The sequence below is a fragment of the Danaus plexippus genome, chromosome 15, assembly GCF_018135715.1.
Source record: "Danaus plexippus chromosome 15, MEX_DaPlex, whole genome shotgun sequence".
NCBI classification, from domain to species: domain Eukaryota; kingdom Metazoa; phylum Arthropoda; class Insecta; order Lepidoptera; family Nymphalidae; genus Danaus; species Danaus plexippus.
The window spans coordinates 5,647,348-5,663,359 of record NC_083547.1 but is presented as its reverse complement, the minus strand read 5'-3'; the positions used below and the strand labels follow the sequence as shown (position 1 = coordinate 5,663,359).

General features: G+C 32.5%; 1 protein-coding gene across 1 annotated transcript in view; it reads left to right on the top strand.

Annotated features, from left to right (window-relative positions):
* LOC116766179 (teneurin-a) overlaps positions 1 to 16,002 on the top strand; it is a 48,865-nt gene extending 32,863 nt beyond the window's left edge. The window contains 15 exon segments of the mRNA XM_061522766.1: positions 2,307 to 2,426; positions 8,313 to 8,477; positions 8,937 to 9,111; positions 9,389 to 9,631; positions 9,712 to 9,939; positions 10,030 to 10,220; positions 10,320 to 10,555; positions 10,627 to 11,355; positions 11,488 to 11,891; positions 11,984 to 12,443; positions 12,446 to 12,991; positions 12,994 to 13,867; positions 13,938 to 14,091; positions 14,166 to 14,520; positions 14,619 to 16,002. Coding sequence (XP_061378750.1) covers positions 2,307 to 2,426; positions 8,313 to 8,477; positions 8,937 to 9,111; positions 9,389 to 9,631; positions 9,712 to 9,939; positions 10,030 to 10,220; positions 10,320 to 10,555; positions 10,627 to 11,355; positions 11,488 to 11,891; positions 11,984 to 12,443; positions 12,446 to 12,991; positions 12,994 to 13,867; positions 13,938 to 14,091; positions 14,166 to 14,520; positions 14,619 to 15,610 — 5,872 coding nt within the window. The 3' untranslated portion in view covers positions 15,611 to 16,002.
* Positions 16,003 to 16,012: the final 10 nt, after the last annotated feature.

The following is a 16,012-nucleotide window of genomic DNA, read 5'->3' as shown; positions in this document are numbered from 1 at the left end:
GTCGCACATATTCACTCGCGCCGGCAATATTTCACTTTTTAAAATTTTACAACCGTATTTCAGGACTGATTTTTCACAGGCAACCCTATGCCAACGTGTTCATAATGAAGTTATCTATATTTTCATTTAAATTTTATTAAATTAACAGACCGGTGCAAAATGCAACTATCAATTTACCTGTTTACATCTGGCAACTCGAGAGTTATGACTTGCAAAGAAAAGGTAACCTAACGTTTGCATATTCTATGAGGTTCAAATTTTCGATAGGTATGAAATTGTTTAATAGTCAAACCGGTGAATATTAAAAAAAAAATCTTTTTTATTTATTAATTAGTCATATCCTGGACAGAAATTTATTAGGTAACCCATATGCAATATAATTGTTGACATATACAATTTAATATAAAATATGTTTCATCAAATAAGCATCTTCGCGAAGGCCGTTTTATATCTGGATCTTAGACCAAATATTCTTATAAAGAAAAATATTTTGTACACATTGTCAAAAATAAGGTTTTCTATCGTATTATTTGTCTTTAACTGTTTTTTCACTGTTAGTGATAGTAGTGGATCTGACACATTATTCTTTTCCAAAAGCAAATTATAATTTATTATAGTTTTATATTTTTATTACATTTATTAAAATGGGTATAGGAAATTCATAAATCCATAAAAATTATCATCTTTACCTTTTTGTTATTTTGTTTACAGCTAACCTGTTCTTAGTAACTTTGTACTAATATATACATTTAGTATTTCACGTAAATTGTTCCTTAACAACTGTTTCGAATTAAAAAAAAGCAATGACAACTTCATTACTATTGCGAATGAACTGAATCTGGCATATATAATGTTTTACATGAGCTCCTGCTTTAAAGCCTTCGGGCTTCCCTCAAAGTGTGGTTCTACATAAAGCCAGTCCCAAAAATAATTTGGTTCGTTTTCCTTCAAAAAAAGATTTTACCACATATGCTTTATTGAGGTAGACGAGCGAATCGAAGTCGAATAATTGAAATCACAGAATAAAAGCAACAGAACTTTTGGAATAATTAAATCAACATGAAAATACTACATTTTTATTATTTCGTTAAAGTAATGATGATCTGTGAATATTTATTTAGAAAGTGGAACAATTATTTTGACAAATAATTAATTGATAATAATGAATAATCTTATCTGTCATGTGTCAGAATACGTCTGAGTCTACTCCTGTAAAAGGTAGTTGCAACATTTTATTAAAATTTACTAAATCCTAATTTAGAATATAATATATGATAACTGAATAAAATCTCAGTAAGTGAAATTTACGAAATCTGTTTTCCAAAAAAAATTTCGAAAAATTATTAAACTACCAATTTACGATAAGAATAAACACAATTAAATAATTTAGAAAAGTTATTTTTACATGATATGTTAAAGTGGAGTTTATTCGATCTGAATTTGAAAACGGTCAGTCGTTACTATAGATACATACCTAATTGATTACATTTCTTTAAAACAAATATGTTTAATATTTTATAATGTAGTAAATTAAATTGTTTTTTATAAATTTTGCATATTTTTAATGCACCAATTTCGTGTGTCCTAAAATGGAAACTGTCATGAAACACTAAGATCCTTATAACAACGAATTATCTGTGTGGCAGCTGTTACATGCATTATACATACATACCTATAGAGATAGTAACTTTTCCGAGTACATACATTTATAACTTATTTATATGTAAACGGAAATTTTTACTATACTTAGCTAAACCTAAACAGAGAATGTGCAATGCTAAAAGACTTCTTATTTTATTTTTCGATTTTTATTTTCATACTTCCCTCTCACAGATTTCATTGCAAGTTAAACGCAATAGCACTTTATCTCAATATTAAATGTATTGAGGTTACCCACACGGCGATATGATTCAAACAGTACCTAGTTACACATTGTTTCTTATATTTTATATTAATTAAATTTAATTCACTGTTTTTAGTTCATGTAACACGTTGAGATCACGAATAAATATAAATGAAAATGAACTACACATCAATAAAATGTAGTCCGTAGTTGCCGCTTTATTAGTTTTATCGTGCAAGAATTAGTGACTAAAACTTTTATAAGGTATGGTATGTATGTCAATGTTATAAGATTACAGCGATAAAAGAGTATGTTATAATATAATCACATAATAATAAGCTAAATCATTTCATTTAAACATATTAAAAATAGTATATCTATTCGTGTTATATGAACCGTAAGAATCATATCGCCGGACGGCTGTGCTATGCTCGGCTCCAACTAATATCGGTGTGATGTACAGTCGAGTGTCGGTGATGCGGGGGCAGGTCGTATCGCCGCAGGGGCTGGGCATCATTGGCATTAGAGTCTCCGTGGATCGAGAAGCCAGGTTCGGATTCACGTTAACAAGACAGGGAGGATGGTAAGTTATACTTTGATTATATTACATTCTATAGCATTTCAAAATACGTAAATGATAATAAAGAGTTCAACATCAATCAATCAAATAAACAACCGTTATATTTACATATGTACATTTATTAACGGTTAAATTTGCAAACCGGTCGTTAAAGATAAGCATACAGCTTTAAAGAATACAACCTGGGGCCAGGTGTAGCAACACGCGCCGTCGTAAAGTACGTAACACACACGTACATTGCAAACAATTAAAGTACACCTTGCACACACTCATTTATCCCGTTAACCTTCCACATTTTAATATCTTTTACGGGGATAAATTAACAAATTAGCATCACAGCTATAAAATAAAGATATAAAAAATATCTGCTGGTACATAATCCTTATACTTCGGATATTTACAGAAAGGTTTTAGTTTAATAAGAAAGTAAGAATTTTCTTAATGGATTATTGAAAATCCTTAACTTAAAATAATATTTATTATTTAACTACCTATAGTTATGAATCATAGTTTATGAATATTTAAATAAAATAATTTTTATTTTTAAGAAATCAATAATAATAAGTAGTTTTTAGATGGTGTACGAATTCTTAATTTTAATGCAATATATCGCCTGATATAATAAACTCGTTATCCTAAGTTTGTATTTCAATTTTCGCTATTAAAAACTAAATGAAAGTCTGTAACAGTTGTGTAATTACCATAAAATCAAACATAAAAAATCACAACTTAAAGATACATACAATAATTCCTGTCATATTATGTAAGATATTAAAAAACACAATATGTTTGAAAACTTCATAGGACATTCATATTAATCATTCATAATCAGACAATCCAAACTCGATATGGATTAACCATTAACCGGTAGCTTTAATTTCTATCATTAAACTGTAACATACTCAGCCACTAAACATTCATACGCAAATAAAAATAAATTTTATATAAATATGAATTAATTATTACTATGACTGCTTACAATGTAACCCCCATGATCTTCGTAACACCTGAAACGTAATTATACTGTAAACACATAATGTAAATATTGTGTTGATGTGTATATACGTTTTTCGTGCAAACACATAATATAAATATATATATACGTTTTTCGAAATAAACTTCGAAAAAAACAATTTTAATGAACTAGAGAAATCACATATAACATGGAATTTAATAAAAAATGTTCATGTAGTTAAGTTTGGTTAAAATATATTATTGCTCACTTTGCTGTAGCTAGGATAATATTTTATATATTGATTTTTTTTTTACTTTATAATTCTATAAATATTTCCTTCTTTTAAATAATAAATAATTGTCGTCTATATATTACCAGAGTAATTTTATCCTATACGGTTATACAATTTAATTGCCTAATCCTTTCACTAAGATTTTTTTTGTATTATAATTATTTTGGTTTTGTAAAGACAAACTCTCAATTATTTTTCTAAGAATAAATTCGAATAAAAAATAGCTTTATTTTTAACTCTCAGACTCTCACGTTTCATGATTACAAGTAGAATATTAAAACAGGTAATACTTACCTTGCTTTAAGTTTCGGCCCTGTTGCATTGTCTGTGGTCGAAAGTTTACGAGACTAAGTGTTTTAGCAACTCGTTAATCATTTCGAGTGCTAAAAAGAGTAATATTCTAACCAATTGATTTCCCTTTAAATAAATTTTTCGTATATAACAACATTTATACATATATAGAAATATATATAGTGAGTACAGTCATATTTATCAAAGCAGACATCACATCTACAAAAAATGATAATGTGGACTCATACAATAGAAAAGAATGTCGCAATCTTCAGACGATTCACAATGACTTATAGCTCTTTATAGGCGTCAATTCATCTCACAGAAATATAACTCGAAGAATTTTAACGTCTGCCTTCTAATTTATGAAAACTTATTATACTTTTTCTCTTTTGAAAATAAAAAGAGCGAAGACGTTGTCACATATACATTTTATATCACGATTATCACGAAAATAGTTCAAATTACATGGTTTCTTATTTTATAATATTTTTATTTAAACATTCACTGTAAATAATTTATAATTCAAAAATGATTTCATTTGTCATTCTGAAAATTTAACGTTGAAATTGTATTTATATTATTATCTGTCGAAACGGCTACAAATAGTTCCTTTTTTATATACGGGTGGCTCGATATTTACTAATTGGTTTTTCTGACTTAACAAACATTTTTTACTATTGTGTATGTATGTATTATTAAAATACCTGTTACTTCATAGCATTAACAAAAGTATATGTTATTGTCCAATTTAAACCTTTGTAGAACGTATAGCAAAAAATATGTAAATGCATCTGTACGAGTATGTGACATAAACACATCATAGCGCATCAACTCCAGTATCCGTCAAATACTCACAAGAACTTAATTGTTATCAACAAAAAATTAAGCTTACAGTCCAAGATCCCAGGGTCGCCAAACCTTACCTATTTTCTAAAGGACAAAACATTTATAATAGGTTAAAATAAATGTCTACAGTAGAGGTAAACATATCTGCTAGCTTACACCCAGGGCCAATTCTCTGGTATCAGATGCTACAAGCAAGGAAAAACTGTACTTATTTTACTTATCGTTTGAATTTTACCTATATTATAGGAAATATTGCAAATCATTTCAAATTGATACTGCCAGACACCTTCCGTTGGCAGGATTTTTACCAGACACTTTAAATATCGACAACAAAAACACAGTCTTACTTACAGTCTCTTACTTGTTTTCCAAATTTAATATTAAGAGGCTTTTTAAATGTAATTTCTTAGGAGGCTATTTAGAAGTTGCCGTCCAATACTAGGGGACAAATATCCATCAGGCATTCATCCACCCAGCTAGCACGCATGATAATTAAGTGCCTTTTTGATACATTTTCATTAAAATTATCTTGTAATTTGTTCAATGAAAGCTTTTAATAATAATTAAAATATTTATTGTCATCTAATTGTCCAAACGATTGGAGAATAATGGTAAAATCATAAGAATATTTGTGATTTCTTGTTGTCGATATTTAGTTTCTGGTAAAAATTCTGTCAACAGAAGGTGTCTTGTGGTATCTATTTGAAATTATTAACAATATCTCCTACAACATACTTAAAAATCTGACCTCCGGCTAAGTAAAGTGAGTACAATTTTTTCTTGTAGCACCTGGTACCTGAGAATAGACTGTCGATATAAGTCAGCAGAAACGTATATTGTATACGTTTAAGTTTAATGTTTTGTCCATCAGCAAATTAGTAAGTTCGAGGGTTTTTGGGATCTTGCTCAATTAGAAAGTCAAATAATAAATAGAACAAATTATCTCTTATGACGTTTCATTTAACTCAATTCCAATGTTTTGGGTAAAGTTTGACATGAACGTTTTGTATACAAGTTTTTTAATTTTGGTTTTGTTATTCTAATTTTATATTGTGATCTTACAATCTCAAATTGAAACATAACGGTTCATCACTTTGATGTTCCTGTTAACTGGCTCATAATGGTTCTTCCAGATAAATATGTTTGAAATCAATTTCTAGGTCGCGGGATGTGTCAAACGCGGAAACGATGATTTTGCTAAGCTATGGCTTCATTCACACCGGAATTGCGGAAAAGGAATTATATCGACCATTTAACTGGCAATTAAATCTTTCATAGTAATGTCATCGTTGTATTTGTCTGTTGTATCTGTTTTTAAATATCTTCCAACTACGACGTATCTTATCAAAATATGTTTATAGAATAAACTAACGGAAAACCGTAACGAAACTAAACAAATGCAGAATCATTTAAGTAAAAGAAATTTAGGAATATGAATACTTATTATTCTATCTAAACACAAGCACACCGGTTTATATCAATAAATACTAAATTGTTTGGGGTCGCAGTTGAATATTCCAATCCATTAAAAAAAATGACGGGACCGATTTCGATACAGATTTATTCTAACCCTCAAACACTCGCTATGAATCTTTAATTTGCTTAAATATATTTGTCTTATAGCCGTATCAAAGTCATCAGATCTTTCTTATTCGTTCTGTAATTTTATTCTTTATATCAATTGATCAAAAATATTTAACTAGTTAGAAATAAAACATTACATTTTCTTGTCTAAATTAGAAACTTTTTGATCTCCTGATGCAATGAGGATGATTTCGATTAAAAAATCATTAATCAGACATGTATCAGCATTTGTAAATTTTCAAAAAGTGTTTAGTTTAATCACTAGTATTCGAGGTAATAATGTTAACATGTTTATACTGCCGGTATCATAATTAATAAGAATTAATCTTACAATTTTCATGCATATGCAAATGCATAGAGGATATTTCTGCTAGAGTAAAGCATATTAGTTATGTATCCGTAGTATCTATATGAGTTACTATTGCAATCAGGACATCTAACTGACCATGAAACTCATTAAAATAATTCAACAGACACATGTCTTGGCCGTTTTATTGAATACACGTAAAAAAATATATGTACACATATTCTGAAATTTAATAGGATCTTTATATTAAGTTTAATCTTACTCAAAGGGTATTAAAAAAACTATGCTGAAACTTCTGTGGCCTTTGTTTCTCTCTCAAAGCTCTATTCTAACATAACGATATCCTCTTGCTAGAGCTACCGCCGCTTCCGATTTTAAAATTTTCACATAAAGTTGTAACATCTAAAATAACTAGTTTTTTATTTCATAAAAAATATAGCTAGTCAGTTCATGGTAGTTTTTAAATGTTAGGTATTTTATTACATAAAGAATAACAACATTTGTAAATTATTTTTTTTGGCATTCAATTTACGCTTAGTTGTTGACGTTTTAAAAAGTTTTCATTGATATAAATTATATTACTTGAATTGTGAAAAATAAAAATAATGTAATTCGTCTGTTTTATGTTACATAACCCGAAAGCTCGACTCTATAGTTGTTGTTACAAATATTTGATCTTAACAACCGCCAAGTCATCGTAAATCCAAGTTACGGTTATTATACATTTTACACGTGTTAACGTTTGATGGAGTGTATATTATACAATAACTATTCGGTTAATTACGGAATAATTTTACGGTATATTATTTTGTTTCAATGTTTATTTAGTATCACGTCACATCCATGGAAAAATATTTTACTGTAAGAAATAAAACGTAAGGCAATAATTACGCAATATTTACATTTTTGCAACTGTTTCAGTACAATCATTGTAAGCTAGACACAAACGTTGAAAAGTCTCTACACACCAATATACATATTATGATATCAATCTTCATAATAGTGATAACAACGTAATGGCATTTAATTAATAATCACCTAGATATTATTTCTACATATTTCCGTAAAGAACATATATAAAACTAGAAAAATCAAGATTTTTAAAAGATTACGAAAAAACTTTATATACTTATCGAGTATATAATTTTCATTTCATTTCTTTGTTAACATTTGTTAACACTGCTTTTATAAAAAAGAAATGATTTTTAACATTGTTTGTAATATAACTAAAATGTATTAAATTTTAACACAACCCTACACATTAATTCTCATTTAATAAATGTGCTGGCACGAGGGATGCTTTTAATCGGGCAATAATACGGAAAAAATGCGTTACATACTCGTAATTTCATAAATAAATAATATAATATTAAATTAAAGACCCCTTCATGGAAACGGGCTATAAATGAAATGAGACCCAACGAATTCTGATTATCTATTTATCTATTTGAGAGCCACGATGCAACACATGCACACATCATCTTTAAACCTATAACACTAATACAATTAGTAATACGCAATACGTCGAAAGTTAAAGTAATAATTCCATTTGACATTCCATTTACATAAAAATTACATTGTACATTTATAAAACCATTCAATTTGGTAAAGGTTCGACGTTTTGGTGAACGGTGGTGGCGCGGTTACTCTCCAGTTCCAGCGATCCCCATTCAAGCCTCTTAGGAAAACCGTCTTCGTGCCATGGAACCAGATAGTTGTACTCCCGCCCGTCCAAATGGAACTCAGTGATGATAACATTAAAGTACCCACACCTAGGTAAGATTTACCGCAAAAGAAAGTCATTAGCCTTTATTATCTCGGATTACTAGTTAAGTCTCACAAAATAATTAAATTCTTGGTTAACTAATTTGCTTGAACATTGTTTTTGATCTTGAATATTCGAGGTAATTAAATTACAGGCTACGCCGTTGAAACTTTAGGTACTAAATATCGTAAATCCTGATAAATAGATTAAATTTCAATAGAAAATTACGTTTACAAATATTGAATATTCTTCATTATTTATGTTCAAATTAAATTCAAAGTAGTCACTCTTCTTTGAATTAGCTTTAAATAAAATAAATTTACTCCATATTTAATCTTCACATTTTATTTAACAATCTTCAACAACATGAGAAATAAATGCTATGATTATCTTTACTTTTGTTTTCAAACAAACGAAATAAACGAAATAAGTTAAGTCGATTTGGTTATATAAAATTATAATAATTTCAGAGCCCCAGTCGGTCTAGACTGGTCTCCAATGCCACAATGGTGGGAGGCAGATATGCCCCCATGCACTGCTCATGATCACGAACGTCTAAGACCTGAGGTTGTGGCTATGCCAGCTCTGGCAGCACCAGCTGCTTCTTCGCCAACAACCTCTACTGTCATATATCCTGAAGCTCAGGTATGTATCATAGTATTAATATATAAAAAGTCCTCGATTGTCATAAATGTAGTTAAATTTCGATTTTTTTAATGGCAAAATATATTCAAATCATTGTCTTTAATATGTTCTTATATTTAAACAAAACTAATGTGATAACAATATTTTTTTAATATAACCTTACATTTATTTAAAATAAAAAGTTTTAATGAAACAAATACTCGTTCTTGTTATTTATAAATTTAACCAATATATTCTGTGATCTGATGTACAGATAACGTATTTATTAACTTACCAGATCGTTAGCGAGTCAATCGGAATACCAGGGTCATCAGTCAAACTCACCTATCGCTCGTCACAAGCGGCTGGCTACTTGTCTTGCGTACATATTCAACTGACGAGACGAGAGGTGCCCGCGTTCCTCATTCGAGTACACGTTCGAGTGGACATCGAGGGTTCTTTACACACTCACACCTATGAAGCGGACCCCGATCTCACTCACGTGTTTGCGTGGAACAAGCGCAATGTATATAAACAGAAAGTATGGGCTCTTACCTTTTTTAGTTTTATACTTTTAAGTTTCTTATAAAGGTTTTATAAACTCTTTTTTCGTTTTCTTAGGTTTACGGCCAAGCTCAAGCAAAAATATCAATTGGCTATGAATACACAACATGTTTGTCAATTGTTTGGGAAACGCAAACTGCAACTCTATCCGGCTTCGATGTGGATATTTCTGATATTGGAGGATGGGGCTTGGACATTCATCATCATTACAACTTCCATGAAGGCATTCTACAAAAGGGAGATGGAGCTCTATTACATTTAAAGCAATACCCAAGAACAGTTCAGGTTAATTAAAAGATATACCAATTTTTATATCTTTGTAATTATTTTAAATATTTAACAAATAAAATAAACCTACAAATCTCATATTTTTAGGTGGTAATGGGAACTGGTTTGCAAAGGCCCCTTAACTGCCCTGATCATTGCAATGGTAAAGCTGCAGATTCCCGACTTCTTACACCAACAGCTCTTACTTCTGGACCCGATGGATCACTATATGTTGGAGATTTTAATCTTGTTCGTCGTATTACTCCAGAAGGAATGGTTACAACTGTTTTACAATTAGAGTATGTACTATTTACTCATAAAAAAATATTAGTATATGGATTGGAAAATTTAATTACTACAAAACAACAAATTGACATATTATTATTTTTTTATTGTAGAACGACACAAGTTGCATATCAATATTACATCTGCATATCTCCAGCGGATGGGTATCTTTACATATCAGATTCAGAAAGACATCAAGTTAGAAGAGTACTGGTATTAGATAAAGTACGTGATCCAGCAGCAAATTCAGAAGCTGTTGTTGGCAATGGGGACCGTTGTGTACCTGGTGATGACTCTAATTGTGGTGACGAAGGACCTGCTATAAAAGCAAAGTTGGCCCACCCTAAAGGTATTGTATGATTTGTAGAACAAAGTATCGTATTAGTATAAAGACTCTTATCAATGTTATAAAATTTGTAGGTCTTGCTATAGCAGCAGATAGAACTATGTACATCGCAGATGGAACCAATATTCGTGCCGTTGATCCAAATGGTATAATTCATACACTTGTTGGTCATCACGGACATCACAATCACTGGTCACCTGTTCCTTGCCGAGGAGCAATTCAACCCTACGAAGCCCAACTACAGTGGCCTACTGGTGTAGCTTTATCGCCACTAGATGGTTCACTGTATTTCATAGATGACAGAATTATATTAAAATTAACAGTTGATATGAAAATTAAAGTAGTTGCTGGACAACCATCACATTGTCGTCTTGGAAGTGATGGCAAACCGATTGCTAAACCTACTAATAGAACTAATGGAGATATTAGGGAAGATTCTACACTTGGGACTATTCAGGCCATCGCTTTCGCTCCTAGCGGTATACTTTATATTGCAGAGTCAGATTCTAAAAAGACCAACACCATAAAAACGATCGATCCCTCTGGTAAAATTTTACATTTTGCCGGAAAATTACAAGAGAATATGAAAGAACTTAGCTGTGAATGTAATACATCGAATTCAGCAACTATTATACCTACAAACAATCGTGAGGACGTCGGAGGATGTCCTTGTAGATTAAGTGTTGCAGCTGGCGATGAACCACCAACCAATACTGAAACATTGTTGTCCTCGAACGCAAAATTCCAAACAATATCTGCCCTAGCTGTAACCCCGGACGGTGTTCTTAATGTCGTTGATCAAGGTAAAGTAATAATTCATAAAAATTTTATGTCTGCCTTTTTATCCATTCATAATAATGAAGACATTGTAAAAAAACATAAAATCACATATATTGTTATTGTTTAGCTATATTAAAGATGTATGTACTCTGCAGGTTCTTTGCATATTTTGGCACTAAAACATTATTTACCAACACATGATGAAAATGGTGAATTCAGAATACCGTATCCACCAACTTCAGAAGTTTATGTATTCAATCGTTACGGTCAACATATAACTACGAAAGATTTAACATCTGGTAAAACCAGATATTCATTCCTGTACTCTAAAAACACAAGTTTCGGTAAATTATCTACGGTGACGGATGCATCTGGAAACAAAATACAATTGCTAAGAGATTACAGTAATATTGTGAGCTCGATCGAAAACACGCAAGATCATAAACTTGAATTGAAAATATCAGGAATTGGCTACTTGACAAAGATAACTGAGAAAGGTACTTCAGAAATAGAAATGGATTACGACGCAAATACAGGACTACTTAATAGTCGATCAGGAGTGAGTATTCAATTGGTACTAAACTAATAATTATAATGAATTCCCATCTTCATTTGTAAATTTTTTGCTAATATATTTTTTATTAATTCCAGGCAAGTGATACAGTTATTTATAATTATGATGAATTAGGACGAGTAATAAGGATCATTATGCCGTCGGGAGAGCAAGTGCATATAACTTCAGGTCTCGCAAAGAATTACGGACTGGCCGTCACAGTAGCCAATCCAACTAGTACCATTCCAGTTGGTGTAGCGAAAAAATGTGAATATGTATTACACGGACAATCCTTCAAACAAATCACTATAAATAACGGAAAACAAATTACAGAAGGTCGCATTTTTACTAATAACTCCTTGATCATTGATACACCATGGTCAGGGAAATTTGAAAGCATAGCGGCTTCAAAACATCCCCTTCTCGAGGCAGCTTTGCCAATTGAAGCTGAAATGTTACACATGTGGTCGCACCAAACAACGACTTTTGGAGACAATTTAATAAACAATATGTACTCATTATATACTCTTGTAGGAGATGTAAGGAACCCACAGCAAACACTAATCGTGAAATTTGGGTAAACGACTCGAGAGTTCTGATTATAGAATTTGATCAATTCAAGAGTAGAGAGACGTTTTTCAATGCAGATCGGATTCCATTATTTACCATTGCTTACGATGTTGCTGGTTTGCCATTATCATTCACACCTCACGGTGCCGGCGTACCTCTCAATATCTCCTATGACAGATTCTACAGAATAAATGGTTGGAAGTGGGGTGTAACTGAGGAAACTTATAGCTATGATCCTCATGGAATGCTCTCAGAGATTACAAGTCCTCAGGATGGTACCAAATTCATTTATTACAACGAAGGTAATTTAGTTTCTAAGATTACATTAGCAAGTCAAAGGAGTTTTAAATACAAATATGACAGCGATGGCGGTTTTACTCATGTCATATTACCGTCCGGTACAAATCATTCGTTTAGTGTCCAACCATCCATTGGATTTTTGCGAGTAACGTATACACCTCCTGGCTCCCCAAGGAAATACTTGCAACATTACTCACATACTGGAGAACTCCTACAAACTGTATTCCCAGGGGATGGTGCAGAATTATATACAGATACTTTACAACCAATAAAATATCCGAAGTAGTTCATGGTGACGGACAAACTCAAATTCACTATTCAGAGAACAGTGGGCTACCGTCAGAAATCCTCCATGTGGATCGTGATGTTGATTATCGTTGGGAGTCAACATATATAGGTGGTTTGCTTGTAGAAGAGCGTATTGACTATGGTGCAAAAACTGGACTGAGTAACGCAAAAATACTATACGAGTATGATAATAACTACAGAACCATAGCAGTTCAAGGTCGCATCGGTGGTCAAACACTTATTCCTCATCACATCATTTATAACAGCAAGACAGGCGCTCCAGATGTTCTAGGTCAATTTACTGTTTCTAAACAAAAATGGAATGAAGCCTCAGTGTATGACGGTATCGCTATGTTTTCTCGTATATTGAATGAACAGTTTCTTGAAAGGGAGATAACAGTAAATATTCATAGAATGGAAGTGTTCAGAATGGAATTTGCATATGACAGACATGGTCGCATATCTCAAACAAGAACACATACTAGAAATGTAGGTGTTAATACATACACCAACGTCAAGAATTACACTTGGGATTGTGACGGACAACTGACTGGGGTAGAAGCCCAAGAGCCGTGGGGATTCAGATATGATGATAATGGAAATATGCTTTCCTTGACTTACAGAGGAAATACTATTCCGATGGAATATAATGATATGGATCGCATTATTAAATTTGGAGAGGGTCAATATCGTTATGATAGCAGGGGACTAGTTTCACAAAATGCTAGAGAAGAACGTTTCCAATACAATGCGAAGGGATTACTTATAAGAGCAACTAAACGTGGAAGATTTGATGTGAAATACTACTACGATCATTTGGATAGGTATGTTATCAAGAGCAAAGTTTTATTCCAAAACAATTATTTATTATTAATTTTTGATATATTTTTGCAGGTTATCTACAAGGAAAGACAATTTCGGAAACGTAACTCAATTTTTCTATACAAATAAGGAAAAACCTCACGAAGTCAGTCATATATATTCACCTCGAGAAAATAGATTCATGACACTTGTTTATGATGATAGAGGCCACCTTATTTATACACAGGTAAAGAAATAAGGTATATTTAATTAAAAACGCAAATGACATTCAGTTTAACTAACAGTGTTTTTATATTTCAGGTTGCCCGTCACAAATATTATATAGCAACTGACCAATGTGGAACTCCAGTAATGGTTTTCAATCAATACGGAGAAGGGATTCGGGAACTCATGAGATCACCTTACGGACATATCGTATACGATTCTAACCCGTACCTTTATTTACCTGTAGATTACTGTGGTGGATTATTAGACAAAGTAACGTCGTTAGTACATATGGCAAATGGTAAAGTTTATGACCCTCTTATTGGACAATGGATGTCTCCACTTTGGGAAAATCTTGTTGAAAGAATACATAACCCAACACAGTTACATTTATATAGATTTAATGGCAATGATCCAATAAATGTGAGGCCCCAAAATAAAAAGCCAGCAGGTATAAACTCTATAAATTATTATACGTACTTATACATATATATATGTAAATTAATATAAATTTGAACCTTTTTTTTAATATTTGATTAATTGTTGCAGACCATTTATCCTGGCTTAAATTATTGGGATATGATACAAGAAGTTTGGCACCTCAACTCTACCCAGATGAGCTACCAGGAGGCTCTATATTGCCCAACATACCTCATGGCCGACCAGTTTGGGGAACAGCACCCGAGGAAGGAGGTCCTGGAATACCTTCTACAATGTCATTGCTACCGACTGTTACAATTGAATCTGGATTCTTATCCCATATGTCGAACAAAAGGATAGCTGATTTCCGAAGTCTTTCTATTCCGGCAATGTCTGCTTTAAAATCTGACGCCCTACATCTTGCACCTAAACGTATCGGCTCCGATTCAGAACCTCCTTTTGGACGTGGTATACTTATATCTCGTAATTCTAGAGGACGAGCTGTGGTTAACACAGTACCCTCAGCGAACGCTATATATCGAGATGTATACACGTCCGTGTTTAACAGATCTCACTTACTGCCATTTTCTTTTGTGGTTCATGGTGATCAGCAAGACGTATTCTATTTTGTCAAAGAAGATACGTGGCGTGCAGCAGATGATAAACAGCAACTGAAACGGATGCAAGGAAAGCTTAATGTCACATTCCATGAAGTCGCCGAAGGAGGTCATTCTTACGCCGATGTTAAGATTCATGGTCAAACTAGTATTGTTAATTTACGTTACGGTACAACCGCGGAGAGAGAACGGCAACGTCTTCTGCACCACGCTCGCTCGTCAGCAATACGCAAGGCTTGGCATCGGGAACGCGAGGCACTACGCGCTGGTTTAGGCGGATCGCAGGACTGGTCGGCAGCAGAGTTGGAAGAGATACAGAAGGCGGGATCGGCGACTGCCTATGAAGGCGAATATGTCCACGACGTGGCCCGTTATCCAGAGCTCGCTGAGGATCCGTATAACGTACGCTTCGTGAAGAAGCGGACCGACCGCGCTGAACGCAGACGACGAAAGCGTGAGGACTGCCACGCTCCCTGGTGGCTCGCCTGGGATGACCTCTGCTAGTGTTTGTCGCCATCAATATGCCAAATCGTATGAATGTAAACTTGGTGTGTGTGAACGGTGACGGATGGTTGTGTAAGTGTGTTCGTAAAATATATTTTGTAAATAGTCTCTATTAATTGTTAATTGTTGATGTATGTATGTATGGTAGATGCGAATCCCTATCGCTGTGTAAATATAAAATTTTAATTTGCAGGGAGAGAATGGACCTTTTGAGAGGACTGATATAAAATAAATGTAATGTATGTATAAAATAAGACGATCTATGTGAATATGAAATATTATTTATACTTATTTATCGGTAAAAAGCTTCAATTGTGTCCAATGTTCTTATAAAATTTAGATGAAAACTATTTGAAAGAATAATAAAAAGCATACTTTTTTAACCAAATCAATGTGTTGTTT